This window comes from Talpa europaea, assembly GCF_964194135.1.
Source record: "Talpa europaea genome assembly, chromosome: 7".
In the NCBI taxonomy this organism is placed as follows: domain Eukaryota; kingdom Metazoa; phylum Chordata; class Mammalia; order Eulipotyphla; family Talpidae; genus Talpa; species Talpa europaea.
The window spans coordinates 24790104-24813764 of NC_140074.1; the positions used below are offsets into that span (position 1 = coordinate 24790104).

The 23661-nt window shown below is 32.8% G+C and overlaps 1 protein-coding gene across 3 annotated transcripts in view; it reads right to left on the reverse strand.

The window, feature by feature from the left end:
• CCDC171 (coiled-coil domain containing 171) overlaps positions 1–23661 on the reverse strand; it is a gene marked incomplete at both ends in the record, with an annotated part of 235424 nt that overhangs the window by 99316 nt on the left and 112447 nt on the right. For all 3 annotated transcript variants that reach the window (XM_084237472.1, XM_084237471.1, XM_084237473.1), the window contains 3 exons: positions 17613–17798; positions 21587–21769; positions 22271–22497. In XM_084237472.1, the coding sequence (XP_084093598.1) occupies positions 17613–17798; positions 21587–21769; positions 22271–22497 (596 nt within the window). The remainder of the gene's footprint in view (positions 1–17612; positions 17799–21586; positions 21770–22270; positions 22498–23661) is intronic.

Consider the following 23661-nt stretch of genomic DNA (forward strand, 5'->3'; position numbering starts at 1 on the left):
CCCACATATTTTTCTGATTAAAACAGAAAATAACACTTGCTTATATCAAAACACTACAAATTCACATCCATTAGGTAATCCTTTAATTGTGAAAATACTAATATGGAAGGCAATTTGTTAAGATTAGTAAACACTGTTGTTTTCTGAAATAGCATGTTAAATTAGTGCTGTAACTGTGAAATGGTATTAAACTTCCAGATACTAATGGAGCATGTAAATCAAATGTTTCCCATAAATGGAATGATAAAGTGATTTAGAATACATAGCCCTACATAGGGTAAAAGTATCTCTAAAATGAATTAAACATTGTCACCTAATCATGTCAAAAATATAAATATACAATTAGACAATTGCCTCCAAAGCCTGAGACATTTAAATGTATACTCATTCCACTATAAATGTAATATTCTGAAGCTGGTTACAATAATTGATCACAGCCAAATTAAGCATTTTTGAAAAAAAGCTACCACTAAACTTCAGGTTAATGAGAACTAAAAACAGAGAGTAACTAAATTTTGATTAGCCCTTTCAGTTATAATGCACTGTTTACTAATTCTAAAATGGGCCCAATGAAACAACAAATAAAAGTATTTTCTTAGTTAACTATGGGCTATTTGGAATTAATCTATATATTTCGGGTAAGTTTTGTAGTGCATTCAATGAAATAATTTCTCTGACAAAGTTCTATTATCATCAATAAACATTTCTGGGTTCAGCTCTTTGTTCTACCAATACTAGCTTTCCAACCTGGAGCATGTTAAATTTTGGTTTCATCATCTGCAAATTATGGATAGCAATTTATATCTCAGAAATTATGTTTTCACTAGCAAGGATGTAAAATAATGGTACTTCAATAACAGTAAAATTTAAAAATACATTATTTTAAAGATCAAGTGAGGTATTTCCTGCAAATTACTTAGCAAAGTGCTGGGGAAACAACTGCACTGATAGGACGACAAATGCTAACAAAATTCACAAGGTCCCTGAAGCTACTGTCCACATTGGACGTTTGTTAAGATTAACTATTCTACAGTTAATAATAAGACAAATCACTAAGCAAATATAAGTCATAAGATTACAAAATTGGGGCCTCCCTTGGTGGTGCAGCGGTTGAGAGCTGGGCTGCGAAGCTGCCCGCAGCCTCTGCAGCGCTGGTTCCATCCCAGGCCACGGGGCGAGGGTCCCACATGGCGCCACAGACCTCTCCTGCCACCCCTGCTGCTCCCCTCAGCAGTGTGCTTCATCGGTCTGCCTGTTCTGTTCCCCGCTCTGGCTCAGGTGAATTCTCTCACCCTCCTGCGCTTCTGACTGTACCCAGCACTTGTATAAATAAATAAATCTTTTTAAAAAATTTTTTAAAAATTACAAAATTGTACATGTATGTTACATAAAATATTTTTTGCATATTTTCAATGCAATTAACCTCAAAGGAAATTCTTCAAAGAAACTATAGACTCATTTAACAATGGCAAAAATGAACTTCAGTCATTATATATTTTATGTGGCATAATGTAAATAATTATCATTTATAAAATTCCAAGTAGCTTATATATACTTGAAAACTCTGATTTTCATATATACTTGAAAACTCTGAATGTAAATTTCAGACAAAAATGTAACTTCATTTAACAATGGAGTCCCAAGGTATCAAATATCAGCCACAGCAGAATAAGGTCATATTAGAGGAGAAAGACATTTTACCTGTATATCCCTAAAAAGTGGAATAAACTTGTGAATGCTCAGTTGATTGATCTGGCCCTTGTATGACATTTTACAACCAAAAATTAAAAAAAATAAAATCTTTACAGACTTAAACTTTAGTGAAAATAAATGAAGATTATGGGGAAAAAGTTGATTTAGATGAAAAGTAAAGACATCCTAAGGAAAACTCCTTGTAAGTAGTATTACATTTGCAAAAGTAAGACAAGTAGAAGGCTAGGGCAGGGGACAAAAAAGAAATCAAAACCAAAGTACTCAAATAGCTTCTATGAGGGACTTTAATATTGCAACAAAACCAAAGAAAGAAAGAAACTCAGAAAAGTCATACACATTGATATTCAGGCTACCAGGAAAAATATGATTTCAAACATTTTTTTAAAGGCAGTTTTGTAGGCCTATTGATTCCTTTTGCACATTTCAAGGTAAAGTAGTTACTTTGTAGTTAACTCAATAATATAAGAAAGATCTCTCAGGAATCTGGATTTAACAAGAACCCCCGTTATTTCTGAAAGAAAACCTAAAGACAAGTTACAGCTCAAACCTGGAAGAAATGATATGCAAGTACAGGTGCTTAACACACAATCTACTTATGCAATAATCCCATTTTTCTTCCAAAGCATAAGTCAATAAATCTTTCCTACTGCACTATAAATTCCAAGGTCATGGACAAAGATGTTTATTAGTATAATTACAATGTAGAAATAATACCATTAAGCCTTCAGCTCCAAGTTTCATAAGTTAATAGAAATAGAAGATTAAGAAAGTATCAAGTGTGGTTTTAATTCTTAGACACTAAAAATATTCCTAGTGTAGCTGTCTTCTTTCACATGATCAAACTTTTAGTTTCATTTTCATGTGATCTTTGAAGTTGCTAACATTTTTAAAAGTACTTGTAAGGTACAGTTTTGTGATCATAAAAATTAAGATATGACCTTAAGAAAAGAGGGGGGGAAGCAAAAATGGCTAAGTGGCTACAAGGAATTCATTTATAATATAATGAATCGCTCAACTTTAAAGAAATTCTTCAATGGTCTCCATGTTTAATTTCTAAACACTTAAGATTCTCCACAATTCTCAAACAGTCTTTGAAATCTCTCTCTGTAGAACTCAAATATGCACAATACGAATAGGCTCTTCATTGACCTCCAGTCTCCAATGGCCAATGGCCTCACTTTTTACTCCCAATAATAAGCAGAAAATCAGTATTTCAGAGAAAAAAAAGTCTGACATTTTGACCAAAAGACTTTAGATGTATGCTTCCACATGAGAAAAAGAATTGCATTAAATGAGAATATGTACTTCTCTATGTCAAAACTTTCTATTATGATGATCTTTTTTTATTGTTAGAATGAACTGAAAAGGCCAGGCAGGTGTTTGGGGATTTATTTGTTTGGTTTGGTGGAAATCCCTTTTTTAATATGCTTTCTTTCTATTAAGCAACAAACAGAAGTATACAGAACCTAGAAAATAATATCCCTGCTTTCTTTTATCACTGGAAGAATACATGAATTATAATACTATAGAGGCTGTTCATGTACTCTTTGGTAATAGCATATCTGAAACATTTAGAGCTAAGGTAAATCTCAACAGGTTATCTAGATATGGTAGGGTTTTCCTGTTTTCTCAGAACAATTTATAAATTAAGACACTTTCTTGTAAGAATATTTAGTATAAAATATTCATTTAATGCCTTAGTCATTTATGAAAATATAAGAAACTGACCCAGGGAGCATTCCAACCAGGAATTTTCTGGGTACTCTCGGTTGTTTCACTGCTTGAGGAATACTGACTTAGTGACATCTCAACAGGTCTATAGAAACACCAAAGCTCTGCAGAGACTAGAAATGGAACGATCAAGCACACCCACAGATAAATTTTATTGTCCTTAACAATCTCCACAGGCTTCCCAATCTTACTCATTCAGTAGTGACCTTCCTTTGATATTTGCTACCATTATGACATACAGTTTTAACATAGTTCTTGAATACAGTTTACACATAGTTTTAACAAATATAAACATGCAAGTCCTCCATGGTATATTCTGCAATCTTCTCATTAAAGAGAAAACACATGATGAGCAGACTTCCAGCAAAACGCGTTTTAGATGCCCTATTCTTTAAACGTAGTTAACGAACTTTCATGGTTCTCTGTTTATTTAGTCTCAGATCTTCAGATCTTTCCTCTCTTCCCTCTCTCTCCCTTCCTTTCTTCTCATTGTCTCACATCTTTATGCTTTTTTTAGGATCATGGCTTTCAATTCAGAAATTCCTACTTTCTTTTTTTTAATTTCTTTTTTTTATTTTATATGTTTACATCATTTTTCATTTTTGCACAATGTATGCATTTTTATCTTGGCTATATTCCCCATACAATTCCCACCCCCTTTATTTTGATCCCAATCCCTCCTTCTCACCCCCCATCCCCGTAGCGTGTTTCTGGTTTATAGTTGCTTGTTGATTTTGATTTTTACTTTATTATAATTAGCTTTTTTCCTATGTCTTATTTAGGCTTATAGCAGCACTATTTACAATAGCTAAGCTATGGAAACAACCCAAATGCCCAAAAATAGATGACTGGATCAAGATGTGGTACATGTGCACAATGGAATATTGCTCAGCAATCAAAAAAGATAAACTCATGCAATTTGTAGCAACATGGATGGAGCTGGAAGGGATCATGCTCAGTGAAATAAGCCAGAAAGAAAAATAAAAATACCGGATGGTCTCACTCACAAAAACTCCTATTTTCTTAAAAGTTCACTTGACTATAATCTTCCTTTAGGTTATCAGGTGTCATCTTTTCTTTCTGTCTTTGTTAATTCCTCAAAAGTAAAAAATCTATTTCTACTCTTCTCATGTGCCATCCACATACCAGATATAATAGAAGAATAGGGATTTTCAAGTCAGAAGATCTAAATACAAACTCATACTTTAGTATTTACTAGCTAAGGAAACTTGGTTAAAAATACAATCTCCTATTTAATTGTTTTCTAAGAAAACTTAGTTAATTACTAATATCTCTGGATTTTATTTTCCTCACTTGTGAAAAAAAGGAAATTATACTGCCTACATCACAAGTTTCTGTAGAGATTTAATGTGATAATATATATGAAACATGTAGCAGAGAGCCAAATTTAGTTAAGCACACACACACAAAAAAATGCTTGCTACTCTTTGCCATGCAAAATCCGTCCTCTCATTCTAGCATTCTTCAAGCTAAGACAGAACTCAACATGGTAGTATTCAGAGTCCAGCTTCTTCTATGTGACCATAAAGAAGGAGAAAATTTACTTTATGAAAGGCAGAAACAGCTGACAAATGAGGCACATCAGAGAAAACATCAGCCTAGGTCTTTAGGATAAATGGAAGACAGGTACAGAAAAGAGGAGTGAAGCTCTGTAACATATAAGAGGTTCAAGACATGAAAATACACAATACAAGGTACAAAACAAAGCAAGAGGAAGTCATGGTGCTGAAGGCAAAAATTACTTGGAAGATTACACTTAGAATGACCAACCACACCCACACGCCCCATCCTCCAACCACACAGAACCCACTTTAAACAGACATCTACATACAAGGAGTGGAGAAAATGAATTTCATAAAACAAAACCAAACAAAATTTGGATTTGGGGCCTCCCTGGTGGCACAGGGTTTAGGCACAGCACTATGAAGCTCTCCGCAGCCTCTGCAGCATAAGTTAGATCCCCAGCCAGCCAGAGAGCTGCCCACATGGAAGAAAATTAAAAACAGGAGGAAATGAGATTGAATTTTGAATCAACTATTGAATATTATTTCATAAAGTAAAAATGTTAATCTTCCTGAGGCTTAGCATATACCTCATCTTAGTGCTATCTTGCCACCATTACTGACTGAACTTCAAGGTTAAATTACAAAGACTCACTTGAAGAAAAAGAGAGCACTGAAAAGCTAAATAACTGCAGATTCTAGAATTGTTCCAATTTTCATATCTAGACATACTAGCCAGTTTCTCTTTCTTTGCAATAAAATAAAATAAAACATTCCAAACTTTTTTTTTAAAGATTTATTTATTTATTTATACAAGCACTGGGTACAGTCAGAAGCGCGGGAGGGTGAGAGAATTCACCAGAGCCAGAGTGGGGAGCAGAACAGGCAGAAGGACCGAAGTACACTGCTGAGAGGAGCAGCGGGCGGCAGGAGAGGTCTGCGTGCCATGTGGGACCCTCCTCCAGTGGCCGGGGAGCAGCCAGGGATCAAACTGGCGCTGCAGAGGCTGCAGGCAGCTTCGCAACCAGCGCAACCCAGCACTCAACCGCTGCGCCACCGGGGAGGCCCAAAACATTCCAAACTTTGAGAGAAAATGCTGTACCAGAAATAGAGTAGGCTATGAAGTTGGGAAGATCCTAGTTCAAATTCTGACTCCAAAACCTACAAATATGTGACTTGAAGCAAATTTAGTAATTCTAGTCTGTTTAATTCATAACATACTTATAATTTATATTTTCTTTTTTATATATTTCCAGGTAATTGTGAGAACTACAGAGAATATATACAAAGCATTTAGTCTATAGTGGTTATATGATAACATGATTGAAAATCTTCATAAGAATCCACAGGCATGATAGCCACATCCCACTCTGCCTATAACATCCAAAAAATATTTTCTGAAAAAGCAAGTACAATTGATCTACTGACTCACTGCTTGGTCTCATCTGTTCCTTGCCTGTACTTACAGGTATACATTATATGATTTTTTAAGGCAGGAGACTATGGCAATATGAATTCTGCAAGAACAAGGTAAATCCATAGGTTCTCTTTTCAATAGTGTGAACTAAAAAAAAGTATTCTCATCTGAGATTCAGTCATACATGGAGAATAAAGTAAAGCTGGGGTGATTCTCTTTTTATCCTCCTTCTACGCCAGGAAAAGGAAGATTTGTGAGAGACAAAGCAGGAGAAAAGTAAATTCTTTCCATCCCTTTATTTTTTTCCATCTCTTTAATATTTCTTTTCTAAGTACAGTAAATGTATCACCACCATCTAAGTCTGAAAATCCAAGCAAAAACACTCTAACAGCTAACTGGCTAAAGTCTCAAAGCCAACTAGGTAATTCCTATCTCATAGCAGTACTGTGAGCTATGTTGGGGTTCAGAAAATGGTTTAACCAATAGAGGCTATCAAAGCAAATTAAAAAGGACCATTCTAATAAAAGTGTGATGATGAGTCTAGGGATAGACAACAGTACAGAATTAGTAAGAAAGATATCAAACTATAAGCAGATGTTTGTTTCGTAAAAGAATTTACATGATAGAAATTAAGTAGGATGCCTGCATCAGCTTTGCTCTGCTCAACTATTTTAATGGAATGTTCAATTACCAAAAAAAAATTGTGAAATTCGTAATTCTAATCTAGATCTTAGCTAAAAGCACAGGCTTTGTAAATTCAAACCGTTTTAAGATCATGTGAATCAAAGTACTTGCCACCACCTGGGGGCAGTATACCATTAACTGTTGGAAACAACCTACGGGCAAAGAGCCAATAGAAGACTAAATATGCAAATGACAAAGACCACACCCAAAATAAATCATAGACTAGGTTTCTTTCAAGATATATACCTACATACACATATAATTAATGTATCATGTGTAGTTATATATTTACATATAAAATTAACATGCCAGGAGAAACCTTTGATGATATATAAAATTATATCATAATATTGTATTCACATATTATAAACATATAATTAAATACATGTGATTTACTTATTAAAATATGTAACTGTATAGTATGTATATATGTGCATATGAATGTGTTCTGGGTATAAATATATGTGAACATATAGATATGAAGTTGATTGAAAACTGAAGTCAATATTTCATAGTTCATTTAATAAGATGAGAATTTTAAAAATAAATTGCACAATTTTTTCTAGCAAAGCTCAGGAAAGAATTTTTCTCTACTATGTAGCCTAATTCAAAATATGATTAAGTGGCCTGATAAGAAGAAATCAGATTTATTGCTGTTGAGTTTTCACTAAGTAGGCAACATGACAGGTAGCAGGAAAAATCACATTTTTAAGTCTAGAAGTAATATTGTCTGCTCTAAAACTAACCTAAGAGTGAATCTGTCAAAAGGAAAATAAATGTTATATGTCATGAAAACATTATTATGATACTCTAAGAAAATAAATAGCACTTATCAATTTTCTCTTTTAATTTAGTATGGAGCATTTTATTTTTCTTAGCTATAAGATATGAAGATTTCCTGCTGTGCCAAATTAATATTATAATTCTTCAACAGTAACGCTTTACAGAGTAACATCTTTTAACTAAAGTTATTAAGGGCCCAGTAAGCACTATTAACAAATGGATTTAAGTTCTATCTAAAGCAACTTCAAATTCTGCATATTGTCAAATTCTTGGTAATTATTCATGTTTTTCCATCTGTACAATATAAGAAATAATACTTATCTTGTAATAAATTACTGTTAAATAAAATAATATTAAATACCTAAAACAGAGTATATCTCCATAAATATTAGTTATTCATTGCCTGCTCTAAAACTAACTGGAGAATGTTTGTAAGAATATCATTTTTAAAACATTACAAATAGTAAGCTCACATAAAATTATTTGAACAAAAAATTTTTTGTTAGGAAAAATTTTCTATTCCATTATCCGCCATTCAAAACAAAACAAAATGCTTTCCCTTAATTTGTCAGACTGACAAAGGTTCTTGGCTTTTGATTTGTTGTTATTGATGTTTTAATAACACCTAGTGATACCCAATGCAGATGAGAATGAAGTCAAGCAAGTGTTCTCACACCCTTTCAGCTGTATATACCAAATGTAAACACCAGATCTGAAAAAATAAAATAAAATATTCACAATTTTAATCATACACACACACACACACACACTTTCTCACTTTAAAGTATCAATGTCTTTTGACCCAATAAATCTGTTTCTTCAGATCTATAATAAGAATATAATCAGCTATGAAGTCAGACTCAATTATAAGATGTTTCTTAGTTTTAATAGCAAAAACTACACAATTTGAATGTCCAATAACATGGAAGTAGTTAAATGCATTTCAGCACATTTATAAACTGTAATATTATATGGTTCATTTAAAAATAAGGTTTTTTAAATAATGTTAATTGCTCGATAAACGCCAATCCCATTCACCCAGTCGCTGAGGATCATCCTGCATTCACCTCTTTCACACTTTATACCAAATCCATTAGAAATTCTGGATGTTTACCTTCAAAATGCAGACATATCTAAAATCTTTCCACACTTTACCCCTACACAATTCTAAGTGACCATCATATGTGTTCTAGTTTATACTGTTCATCTCTATTTGGTCTCTCTGTTTCCATTTTTGCATTCCCAACAGTCTATATTCAAATAGATTCTTGAATGATGTGAATGGAGCAATAACACTCTGCCCAAAAAAACAGGATACAAAACTATATATAGATCTTCCTTAAATTATGATAGGGTTTTTGTCCCAATAAACCCCAATGTAAATTAGAAACATTGTAAGTAAAAACGTAATTAATTCAGCTAACCTACTAAATATCATAGTTTAGCTAACCTACCTTAAATAGCACATTTACTACATTACCTTACAAAATCTCTAACAAAATCTTTTTTATAATAAAATGTTAAATGTCTCATATTTATGGAATGTTGTATCATATTTATTGAGCGGCAATATGGGTTCTGATCATAGTACATAGTTGAAAAAGCACTACCCTAAAGTAGAAAAAAATCATTAAGTCAAATCATCATAAATCAGCGACTATCAGTATAGCATACTTTCAGTACTATTTGCAAAAAAATATTTTAAAACACTATACATAGATGATAATGGAATTATATAGTTATCTTTATTTTTGTGTTTTCAAATTTTGCTTACTGTGAGCAAACTTTCAGTATTATTTTCATACTTTCAGTATTATTTGCAAAAAATATTTTAAAACACTATACATAGATGATAATGGAATTATATCATTATCTTTATTTTTGTGTTTTCAAATTTTGCTTACTGTGAGCATATTTAATCAGAAAAAAAGATCATATTTGTAAAAAATTATACAAATTTGAATTGCATTATTCAAAATATTTAAAGTACTATTTAAGCTATGATCAAACCAAAGGTTACTAATCAATTAAGAAGCATAAAAATCTCAAATTACTTCTCACTGAGGACACATCAGACATGGAAAAGGACATTTTTAAATTATGTATCAGAATATAAAGAAACAAAAACAAGGGAACAGAAAAAAACTAAATGAAAAAAACCTAGAAATTAGACTGTAGAAATGAAGTTACCAGAGGGACAGAGTGGGGAATGAGGAGCAAATGGGGAAGAGGACCCAAAGGGCCAAAGTAGACGATCATGGGTACTTTGGTGGTGGACAAAGTGTGATAACATATATCTGAAGAAAGGTGAACTTATACCCCAAAATCATATACAGTGCTGTAAACCAATGCTACCTCAGTAGAAAATAATATAATGTAAATAATAATAATAAAAAGAAAGAAAATAATATAATGCAAAAAATAAAATAAAATCACCTGGAAAAAAATTACATATCAGAACTGGCACTTGAACAAAAGGAATTTATGCGATAAGTTTAAACAGGAAAGGTATTTTTATTATTCCATATTTTTCCAAAGTTTATTCTAACAAAAATAGGGATAACATTTTATAAATCTTCCAGCATTTAACTTGAATCTTCTCTTGTAAACTGTTATTTTTAAAAAGTGACCTCAAAGCTGTTGCTTTCTTAGTTCTTTTTTCTCTGACCTTGAAATATAATTGACTACCCTATAAGTCTCAACGGTATAAGTCATTAAGTAGATAAAAAAATATATGGGATTAAAGTAAAAAATGATAAGACTTAAATTAAGTAATGACGTTAATAATCCTACTTTATGAAAATGGGTTATATGATAGATGTTAATTATTATTATAATCAGGGTTTATCTACTAAGAAATGTCTAAATTTTTTAAAGTAAATGAATTTGGGGGTTCTTTTGTCTAAAAGTTTACTGGAGAAAATTAGCTATTTATTCAATGTTATGTAAATAAGGGATTTAATTAGAACATTCACATTCTATACCCTCAAAATATGGCAAATAATTTTATTAGTAATATGAAAGTGAGAACGTTTTTAAATAGAAGACAGTAAATATTCATATAAAGTGACCGTTTGCCACAACTACAATGACTCCAAAATTACTTTGGAAATCATTTGAAATTTGAAAAACATAGTTTTTTTCTCCTTATTTCTTCTACCCTATTCATAATCTAAATATAATGCAATTTTGAGAATGGAAAATAATAGAGGACAAAGCTCATCTTCTATTAAAATTGAGACATGAGCAAGGAAAAAAAAAAGCAATTGCAAGATGAGGAATGACACATGTTTGAGCCCCTGTAATGCTGCTACAGCTTGATGGGATGAAAGACAAGACAGCAGAAATAAGAAGATGACAGAAAATGATGATGAAAAGGGTCATTATAAATAAGAACTGCATCAGATTTAAACAAAGGAACTATTTGGGAGACATGATGTTGAATCATTTTTTATTCACTATATGCCATTCTCTTTCAGTAATGCTAATGTTTTTTTCACAGACAAAATAACAAAATTGTGAAGATTCTAAGAATTGAAGAGTTTGTAATACAGTTGCAGAAGATCTTATGCATTGTTATATTAAGATGTAGGAAAAACCAGCTAAAATGTACAAATACCTCAGATGCTATCTTTTATTTAGAATCAGAACCCATTTGGGCGGTAGCAAGACAACTAGCTTTGGTATGATTTACAACTCCTTGGATTACATGAAGAAAAATGGACACAAACAAAGACTTGCAAGACATGGCACGTGGAATCCAAAAGTAGAATGAGCAAGTCAGAGGAACTGCAAATACCCAAGTTAGTGTTGCCAAGGAGTAAAGGTTCTACACTGTGCAAATTTTTCACAAGAGGGTTAACAAACTGAAATCTTTTTTTGTGAAAATAAATAAAACAAATAAATAAAAAATAAAGTTGATGTCTAACTTTTCTCAGAAAAAAATATACAACTATAGATACAGCTTCATTGTAGTCCTAAATGATTTGATCTTTGTTAATGTCACACATAGCAGAAGGAGAGCAAAATAAAAAGAATGCTTTTAATAAAAGCAAAGTCATCTCAGAAAAGCCATTTTGTTATTCAGATTCTATGGTGTTTCCATTGTTTCCTAGGAATTCATAAATTACTATCATTTTCTAGCTGTTTATTTATAGGAGTCTAATTTACTCCTATAACCCCCCTCACCATATTGTCTACGGGACTACTATCTATTCTGTTTTTAACAGATTATTCAAATATCAAATTTACACTCAATCAAAGAAGTATGTCATCAAATTATAACTGGTAGGCTAACAGGAAGAAAACAATTCACTGTGGAAAAATGCAATTGATTTTTAGATGTGCCAAGTCCCTGGCGGATTCCCGCTACAGACACCAAAAAAATTGGGGCAATCAATGGACTATTTGAGATGCTCTGCTTGTTAATATTTCTGTTTAACTGACAGAATTCAATAACACTAGAAAAATTATCCCTTTCCAAAGGAATACCACAAGTACCAAGAGGTCATGGCATTCCCAAAGTCTTCCATTTATTGAAACTACAGATCATAGGTCCCTATACTAAAATTTAATTATCCTAACCATGCCTTATTTCATTTTATATACAAATGCAAACAGTGATTCTATTATTTGACTAAATTCAATTTAAAAAAAAAATCATTGAGTTTAAGGTATGCACCAGAAGCAGATACTATGACCCTGTCAGGAATACACCCTCATTTTACCAGTCTATAATATTTTTAAACTTGAAATAAACCAAATGCCCACCAGCAGATAAATAATTGAACAATGCCTTATTTTCTGTATAAAATTCTGTGTATCAATTAACATGATAAATGGATAGATCATTTAAAGCTTGTTTCAAGTTTAAAGAATATGTGGCTATGTTAATCCAGACTTATGGTTTCCTTGGCAACATAACTGCCTCAAAAAGTTGGTAGACAACATGTTTGCTTCCACTGACAATACAAGAAGATTCTTTGTTGGAGATTACCCTCACTATGGCTTCCCATGTCTGCATGCAGGTACAGTGTGTGTACTTGAACTTAATGATGGTTACGTTAAGGTAACCTGAGATAACAAGTTAGAATAAGAAAGTCATAAACCTGATTTATTCTTTGTCATGGGGATTGAGTCATAATAGGCCCTTATACTCCCCAAATTTCTAGATTCTCTCTCTCTCTTTCCTTTTAGTTATACTCACAAGCCAAATAATTCTTTCCTGAGTTTGTCTCTTTCTTATAATACCTTGTTCAAAGTAGGGTGCCAAAGCCAACACATTATCAACAATTCTTCAAACCACTTCCCCTAGTCTTTAATGATCACAGGTTTTCATTTCTTGTGATTTCTATTCACATCTTATTTCTTGAAACATTTAAAAACACTTGTTTTAAGTATCTTTAAAATATATTTCAACACGCAAGCATTCCTACCACCTGAGGTGCAAATTTTCTTATTTAGTGGACAATTCATTTCTTTGCATGGTTTGTAATATTGAACTTTTCAAAAAAGTACTTTCTAATTTCTTTGAGCTACTGAATATTCCCAAGTTTCTTTCTACAAGGTCACACTGGGTCTATAAGAGTTGGGCCATTTTAAAGTTAATGTCTCAGCTGAACAGTCCTAGGACATGTGATAGTATAAACTAAGATTCTGCATCCTTATGTGGAAGAATTCTGAGGTTTCAATCTCTTAGTGATTGTTTTCCTACTTTTTTTGTCCAGATTAGACATCAAATTCCTTGTAGCTTGTGGGTTCACTTGAATCTTTGTAGGTTCCATTTCAGAAAAGGGCAGTCCTTCCTAACTCCCAGCTTTTCTAGTCCACAGACTTACAGCCCTCATTTCCCTACTGATGTGATTATCAACTCTAGCTTCCAGCTTGACTTGCACACCCCAATGTGCCATTTAGGCTACAGGTCCTCTCATCAGTTGGTTTTGGATATTCTTTTATTTCCAGTATCTGAACATTTTGCTATTTTTGTATGAAGCTATCCTCTATGCTTCACAATTCACTTGTTATGTTTTATCTAGTTTGTACTCCAGGGCCTCCCTGGTGGCGCGGCGGTTGAGTGCTGGGCTGCAAAGCTGCCCGCAGCCTCTGCAGCACCGGTTCGATCCCTGGCCGGCCGGTGAGGGTCCCACATGTCGCGCAGACCTTTCCTGCCAGGCCCATCCTCAGCAGTGTATTTCCTCAGTCTGCCTGTTCAGCTCCCCACTCTGGTTCCGGTGAATTTTCTCACCCTCCCATGCTTCTGACTGTACCCAGTGCTTTTATAAATAAATAAATAAATCTTTAAAAAAAATAGTTTGTACTCTATGTGACTGAAGTGATAAAGAAATTCCTTTCACATTAGCAAAATCTTGATACCAAAAAAATCACAGTGACAGTATAAGAGAGATAAATTACAAGACAATCACAATTAAGAACAGAGATTTTAAAGTCCTAAGAGAAAATTAAAAAACTGAATGCAGCACTATATTTTCAAAAATCATCACAACCAAGTTGGGTTTATTTCAAAAATGCAAAGTTGGCTTAGCATTAGAATACTGAATGATCTAACTCAGGGGTCAGGAATCGTTAGAAAGGAAATACATTAGGTTTTATGTGCCACATGCAGTTTCTGTCACATATTCTTGTTTGTTTCTTTCTTTGTTTTTTATGATACTTTGCCTTGTAAAAACCAATCTTTTTTATTTTAACTCACAGGTCATATAAACACAGACCCTGCATCATAGTTTGTGAATTCCTGATATAATCAGCATACTAAGAGAAAAAAATGTATAATTATCTAATAGAAGCATAAAACTGTATTTGATAATATTTAAAAATCTATTCATGATTTATTTTATTATGCATAATCTAGGAAGATAACTCCCTCAATCCAATAAGGACTATCAACTAAGATTTATAGCAAACTTCCTTCTTAATGGGAAATGTTAGAAAGATTCTCTTTAAGGTTGGGAACAAGATAGGGATGCCTCCTGTCTCCACTCCCTCTCAAGCTTATATCCCAGCCAGTGCAGTAAGGCAGGTGACAAAAAATTAAAGAGTTAAGATTTGCTAAGGAGTTTGCAAATTGTTATTATAGAACAAATAATGTGATGTCTATGTAAAAAACCCTAGAAATTACAAAAGTATTAGAACTGCCAAGAGAATTTAACAATGCGATTGAATATAAGATTAATATATCTGTCTATCAATGTGCCAATTACATGGGGGTTCTGAGTATTAGCTCCTGCTGAAGGAACTAAATCAGGCATGCCTTCTTTCAGAAAAAAAAATTTACATTAGCTTCTGTCTAGATAATACTGGCCTGAGTTATCCCATTCAGATTATTGGGCAATTCCTTAACATGGGAATCTAAGATTCAAGGCTCTATATGCTGATGGAGACTGCAGTTTATTCTCTTACTTCCTGCACTAGCTTTTTTATTACCTCCAGGGTAAGCCGAGGATCTGTTCACAGTGCTGATTTTGATTTCCTCTCACTGGGTTTGTTAATGTTGTTGTTTGTTAGGTTTTTGTCCTTGGAGATTTCCAGTATTCACTAGTATGCTGCAGTAATACAGGAAGTATCTTATTCAAAACCTAGCTATATTATAAAGGAAGGTCCTTCTGAGTATTACGTACAAAGTGTCATTTATAAAAACTATTACACACAACAAAATAAGTAAAAGCAAACCTCAAAAGGTTAACAGTGGTTGTTTCATTGTCATGAATAACTTGTTTTTTTTCTGTGTTCTCCATTTCTTCTGTTCATGATCTTATTTTGTTTTTACAAAGAACAGGAAGCAAAACTCCTTTTTTTTAAAAAGAAGTTATGCAAAGGACATTTTAAAAATAGATTTACTTTACTATTATGAAAAACACAAAAGAATGTTTACCAAGTATATACTTGCTTGTCAAGTCATATCTTAATTAATTCACATAAAAATTCAATAACTTAAGTATCATTACTCTATTTTTGCAGAAGAGGAAACTGAGGCTCAGAAAGGCTAAGTAATTTGCTCAAGCAACAGAACTGGGATTTAAATTTGGGAATACTTGTTCCAAGACCAGTACTTTTCCACTGAACCATGTTGCCTCCCACAAGAGAGTATTTTCACATTACCACCTGCTAGTTCTAATTAAGAGATAGTAATTAAAGAATTCTCCACTCCTGACAACAATATTTAAGCAACTGGCATTTTAAAGGAATTAATATGAACAGCTTTTTATCTGCTGGAAGATACTATACCTAAATAAACTACAAGCTATTACAGAAATAAAAGACTCCAATATGACACAGTTACATGCTTTTTCAAAGCATGATTAATTACATTACCTACTAAGGGACATGAAGCATACAAACATTTTTCAATGACTAATATGACAAGTAACCAAAAAAAATACAACTTAAAGTAATAGTAATATATTGATTAAATTAGCAAAAATATTTTAAATGTAATAGTGTGACTGGGAAAAAATTTGCATTCTCATATATTTTAGATACTGGGGTACAGGCCAGAGATGCAGGGGTGAGAGGATTCACCAGAACAGGCAGACTAACTGAAATACACTGCTGAGGGGAGCAGCGGGCGAAGCAGGAGAGGTCTGCTGTGCCATGTGGGCAGCTCCCTGGCCTGCTGGGGGATCGAACTCATGCTATAGAGGCTGCAGATAGCTTCATAGTACTGTGCTTAACCCCTTGTGCCACCAGGGAGGCCCGCTCACATATTTTGGGAGAGAATGCAAATGGCAAAAATTTTCTGTTGGCTAGCTGATAATATTTACTATTTAAAAATATTTTGACAAATTTAAGTATGTTGTAAATGTCCTAAAAAATATAATTTTATATTATATTATAGTATTCTATTATAATGAAATATTATGTGTGAAATTATATGATAGTATTGACCATAAAATATTAATTATAAAGTATTTATAATTATAAAGTATAGTGCCTGGCAAATAAGAAGCTCTCAATAAATTCTGACTATTTTATTAGTAACATTAGTATTTAGCTATTAGAATAAATGCATACTATTTGTATGACAGAATAGTATGAGTTGCTTACTATATTAGGTACAATACTCAATATCATGTTATGCTATATCATAACAATTTTCCTGTAAGTTGTTGCACTCCAGTGTGTGTAACCTCACTACTGAAAATTTCCCAAGTATAATCATAAGCTAGAATTCTATTTTTAATTTATAGCCAGCATTTCCAAAACACAACATAGTACTAAATCCATTAATGAAATTTTCTAAATGACAACTATTTTATTATAGCCCCTTTACCCTGCTAAATATCTTTGCCACGTATATAGGACAGGAGAACAACTATTCCTAAACAAACTTCCCTTGCTCCTCAAACATACACTTACATAAGAATCAGAGAACAAAACACAAAACCTTTCAAAATCCAGAAGATACATGGAATTAACATCCAGAGAATAAATAAAATCGGATTTTTTTAAGTAAAGAGAGGAAGAAACAGAAAATGGAAAAACAATAGAAAAAAGAAGAAATTATAACTAGACCTATCTCCACTCAGTTTTCAACTACAAATAAAAATTCATATGAACATTTCCAATTCATATGAACGCACACTTGGAGTTGAGGCCCCAGAACCATGTTTCATTCCATCATTATAAACTGTTAAAGAAAAAAATTTATACCTTGGGCTCTATTCTCTGTTCAGAAGACACACATGATTCTCTCAAAGATCCACACATAAAGGAAATAAACAATTAGGCAGAGGATGTTTTCTTACCTTAACGGCTTCTCCAAGAGTTTGGTTTTTGTCAGCTTCCTCAGTAGAATGCAATTCAAGCCTGTAATTCAACTCCTGTAGTTGTTGTGCCTGTTCATTCAACAGCATTTGCGCCTGCTGTTCCCGAAGCAATGCATTATTCAGTTCCTCACATGCACTTTCAAACTTCTCATGGGTGATCAACTTCTGAGAAAAGAGGGAAAATGCAGTTATAAGCTAACTGCATTGTAGTATCATTTAATCTTCAGAACTATATTCGCTAACATAAGAACTATTATACAAACATTTCTAAAATGTCTGCTCCATGACAAAAAATACTGTTTTTCTTAAATTCATAAGTCAAGATAGAAATACCACTCTGTTTTTTTAAGCATAGCAGCTGTGCTTATAGAGTTATCATTTTTAGTCAAATAAAATCCCAGGAAACTTATTTCAAGCTCTAAATAAATCCATAAATGCTCAGTTTAAATCTCGATACATGAGCACTTTTTATAAAAAGTACGATTGTGGGAATTAAAGCCTTTAAATAGTTTCTGCATTTTTATATGTTTGACTAGAAGTCTATCATTCATGTCTCTCTGTCACATGTCTCCCACCCCCACCTTGGAAAGGCCTTGCCAGACCCACGCCTCCCCAACTCCTTTACCTAAAAAACCTAGTTAATTTAACTTTTCTCTTGTCCAAAGTCCAGCTCAATTCTGTTCACTCTTCTACAAGTAGATAGGATCCAACAAGTACAGCAAAGGAGAATGAGAGCAAGATGGTATATGAAAACAACTAAAAGGTGCTAATAAACTAAGAAAAGATTGTGGGAACTAGCTGTTAAAGAACTGTCCCTAGATGAACATGGTATTCCACAATGATGAAAGTACTGAATAATTTTTGGCAGGCAGGATTTTTTTTTTAATGTTACAATTTTAGGCCAATTAGAAGAAGCTATTTTATTTTCTGCTATATACTTTGCCTGAAATTAATAAAAGACCAAGGTTGCAGGCAAACCCCTAATTTTTAGAGGACAGTAGGAAAATTTTTCTATTGAGTATGTCTTTAATAAAACAACCCTTTATCAACATAGTACAGACCCACTATAAGGAAGTGGCTAAACGTATGAATCTTTTTTTTTTTTTTTTTATAGAGGCATGCTTTATTTATTTGTTTGCTGGTTTGTTTGTTTGTTTTGTTTATACATGCACTGGGTACAGTCAGAAGCGCGGGAGGGTGAGAGAATTCACCAGAGCCAGAGCGGGGAGCAGAGCAGGCAGAAGGACCGAAGTACACTGCTGAGGGGAGCAGCGGGCGGCAGGAGAGGTCTGCACGCCATGTGGGACCCTCCTCTGGTGGCCGGGGAGCAGCCGGGGATCGAACCGGCGCCGCAGAGGCCGCGCGCAGTTTCGCAACCCAGCGCTCAACCGCTGCGCCACCGGGGAGGCCCCTAAACGTATGAATCTTGGAGTCTGACTACGCAGGTTCAAATCTGGTCATTTCCACATATTAATTGTGTGATTTGCGGCAAGCTACTTAGCTGCTCTGTGCCCAATATTCCTTTTTTATAAAATGAGGATACAAATAGTATTTAATTATTACATATATATGAAAAGGATAAGTAAATCAACATCCTAAAGTGTTTAGAGCCAGTGACAATATATGCTCAATATATGGTCATTAAATGTTAAAAATCATCACTTTGTAATTTTATAACTTACAATTATGTATCAAAATAATAATTGAAGGAATGTAGTATGTAATTTTTTACTTATTTCAATATTACCTCAATTTTATTTCTACCTACACTAATTATTTACTAGACATTATTCTTAGTTTTCACTCCAAATCAATCATTCAACCAAGTTCCTTAAAAAGAAGATTCTGTCATCTTCCAACAACTTTCCTTCAAACTCTAACCTTCTCTCTAGAATCTAGAAATTGTATCCTGATTATTTCCAAACTAATCAAAGACTATATATTAATATGACTTATTAATACTTAACCATGGACTAAAAAAATCACATTCTGTAGAATGCCTAGATTTTTTTCATACAAATTATAGGAGGTAACATATATAATCTTTCATATTTCAGGAAAGGCACTATTACCTAAGTCTAAATATAGTTGAGTACATTCTAAGTTTCAAATTGTATCAAATGACTGTCTCTTTCCATTTTGGCAGATCATCTCAAGATCCCAAATTCAGTGATTATATATTACTGAAAGTAAATCAAAAGGAGGCAGAGACACACTCCAAAGGAACTGGCTTTTAAAAGTATGGACAGATCTTTATGATTTACATATAATGGCAAACAAAACAAAACAAAACAAAAAAAAGAAAACAAATTAAATGTCTAGGAATAGGGGAACAATCAAATACATTTTGATATATCCATAAAAGGAATTCATTACCTAAGATGAAATAATAATAGCGGAAAGTACTTATAATACATTACACATATAGACATATATCTCTTTATACACTGTACACACAAAATTATTCCAAACTACAACTGTACATAACAGCATACATATAGACCTATTTACAAAGAAAAATGTCAGGAACAAAACTCATCCACACTTAACAGTGATTGATTACGGATGGTAAGAGTGATCTGACTTTTCTTCATTTTACTTCTTTATATTTTTGTTTATGGTTAGCATAGATTACCTTTATAAGGGGGAAAATGAAACAGTTCATAACTTTTTCTCCTCGGAGGAAATAAGAAAAAACTGGTATCTTTAAACATTCAGTGGTAAGAAAACTATTACTTATCTCCAGTCAGAAGGGTAATTCATGATAACTTGACTAGCCTATTTTATAAAGATGTTTTTGCCTTTTAAGATATAGCTATTTGAAATTACAATTAATAATGGCATTTTACATCAGTATAGGAGTAATAACAAAAGTATCTGCTGCTCTTCTTCCAAAGACGTTAAAACTGGAAATTCCAAACTAATCACTTCAAAGTATATTTAAATTTTAGTTAAACTTGCAAACCAAATTTCCTAAAGAAGGGGCTACTACTAAAAGTAGCTTGCTACTACAGAAACAAATTTGATACTCATATATTTGTATTAACTATCACCAGTTGTATGATAATTTTAAAGGTTCAGAGTAATTTTTTAACTCTGTATTCATAAATCTACACTAAGAATAACAATGTTAATAACAAACCCAGTTGCAAATAGAATATCTGGATCTCTCCATTTTATTGTGCTACATATATCTACACATTTCGATCCTGACTAAATGTTATTTGGAATATAGTTTTTCTTATCTTAATTATCTTCTGCTTTCTTATGTAATACATATTAAGCAAATTAAACATTTCTTTGGGAAAATAATTTTATTTCATACTAAATAATGTCATTTACTCAAGATATTTAGTAGAAAAAGAAGAAATTCCACCACTCCCCACTCCAAGTATCAAGTTCCTCAACTGGCGGCACCAAATAATTTTTTACCATGTACCTGGAATTATATCTGCTTTAGCAGTTAATCTAGCTTAACTATAACTTAATTTTTTTCTATACTTTCAGTCACATATACATTTTAATAAGGTTATGAGTTCTGCTGACACAGAACCATTATTTCTTTTAGCATTTGGTATAATTTTTTAAAATTGACATATAACTTGTATGAGTTTAAGGTGTAGGTGTTTATTTAACACATTAATATATTTCACACAATCACAGGATTAGTAAATGTCTCTGTCATGTCACAGAACAATTTCTTTTTTGTTTGGAGAACATTTAGATCTAGTTTCTTAGCAACATTGAAGTAAGTAATAGAGTACCGTTAGGGTAATTTAGGAGGTAAGTTTTCTGAAGAAGAAAAAATCCTATTAATTGGACTTTGAATTATCTGAAAGAACAAACATAATATACATGTGTGTGCATATAAATATTATATACACCACACACAGACACATACACATCATCAGAGGAGAGGTCACCAAAGCCACAGGATTTTAAATCATACTTACAGACTGCTTAAATTCATTTAATTGCATCTGGAGACCCTGGGCTTTGTCAAGCTCCTTTTTCATTTCATTCACATTTCTTTTAAATTCTGTGACTTCTATGCGCAGTGAGCGACGCTCTACTTCTGCTGCATGCAGTCTTTGTGTAAATCCAAATATTTGCTTCTGTAAGGATGCTGTACTTTTCTGTTAAACGAGTTAGAAGAGTTAAAAGAGTATAGTTTTATAAGTAGTAACTACACATTTACTAAGACATTAACATCTAGGACCCCTTTCCCAACCTCACTTAGGTCATACAGAGAACATATCCAACAGTATAGCCAAGTAATATCAGCTATTACTGAAACTTAGAGGTAAAAATTTTATTTTTTTTATGTGACCACTAATTTGGCTTATATGAAATAAACAACATAAAAAAAAATACCTCGATGGCTAGAAATAGAATTGACATTGTTTATGTCTCATACAATTGTGTTGCCATATACTTAAAGAAAATTCAATTCAGAATTCATGCCATAACTTTTATATTTTGCTATTTTCGCCACTTATTTGGAGCACTTTTACTTAGTTCATTAGGAGATTACATGATATCTGGATACTAAAAAACTAATTAAACTATGAATAAGTCTGATTCAGAATTAAATTTACAAGTCCTAAAGTCACCATTTACTGAAACTGCATACATACCAAAATGGGCACATGGCCATACAGACCATACTTCAGGGCCAACGTGTTTACTTTATGAAGTCCACGGGCCAGCCTCTGAACCAGTGAATCTTTTTCTACATATGAAATACTTCTGCTGTTCTGCAAAGGCATACTCTCCATTGCCAGACTAATTTTATCCATGAGTTTTGCAAAAGAACTCTTGGCAGCGCCTATGAGTAAATGTCCACAAATTCTGGAATTTGGATCTTCAAAGAAAAAGAAAAAACACACAAAAAAACACAAATTTTTTCTTGTTCATATCACATCACTGTCAATCACAACACAAGGGAAATACTTTCCATTTATATAATTCCCATTCACCTGTAACAATTCATTCAAACAGTCCCCTCCCACCTATCCACTCAATAAAAATGCAGAAAATAACTCACTTAATAAAGCAATATACCTAGAGAAAATCTGCATGTATTTACAATGTCATTTACACTGAACACGGTGACACTAAGAATTCATCACTCTTTTCTTTGTTTTAGAACCTAGCATAAATTCATTTTCTATTTACAACTACTGAAACTTGTTACCTTAATGTCATACTATTTATATTCTCGACAAGAAAACATAATTTGCCTATTCCAAGGCAATTAAAATTTTACAACTACAATTACTTATTTCCCCACAGGATTTCAGTAATCATCCCTCTCATATAATGGACTTAAGGTTCCAGCATATCCAACATGGCCTGCTTACTGCTAGATTCATCAGGTCTGTAATTAATAATTGTGTTTAATGTTGATAAATAAAATTGTCAGTGTTCTTTCTACTAATTGGTATTCCAGATAATGGTTAATAGGTTTATTTATGCCTTAATAAAAGTCATGTAATTTAGTTTTCTCTCTGCTGGGCAGGTCTTAATCTGTTATTACTTGTCTTATGATACTACTCGTAGAAAATGACAAGCATTGAAAGATTATTTAAATTCAATAGTATACCACTCTACATTTCAAGGGTCTCTGTTGTTGGAGTTAATTTAAGTCCTGTCTTTACATCAGCAGCACAAACGGCATATTTGGTCAGTCTTATTCAATAGAAACATGTTTTATAATTCCAAGAATATGTATGATTTGACACTAAAGACCAACAGTGACTGTAAAGTGATCAAACTGATTTTCTATGTCATAAAAAACCTTCTACCAAGGCCATTTTCACACACACACACACACACAAAATGAGCCTTGTTTTATTTATTTAAATCTTTAATGTGTAAAAGAAAATATAAATTTATAAAAGTCCCAAGTTGAAAACGAAATATTGTGAATTGGATGAAAACATAATATTCTCTACATAGCATTTATTTTTATCAATTATAGATACATTGACGCCTAAGAATATAATATAGGGGCCTCCCCGGTGGC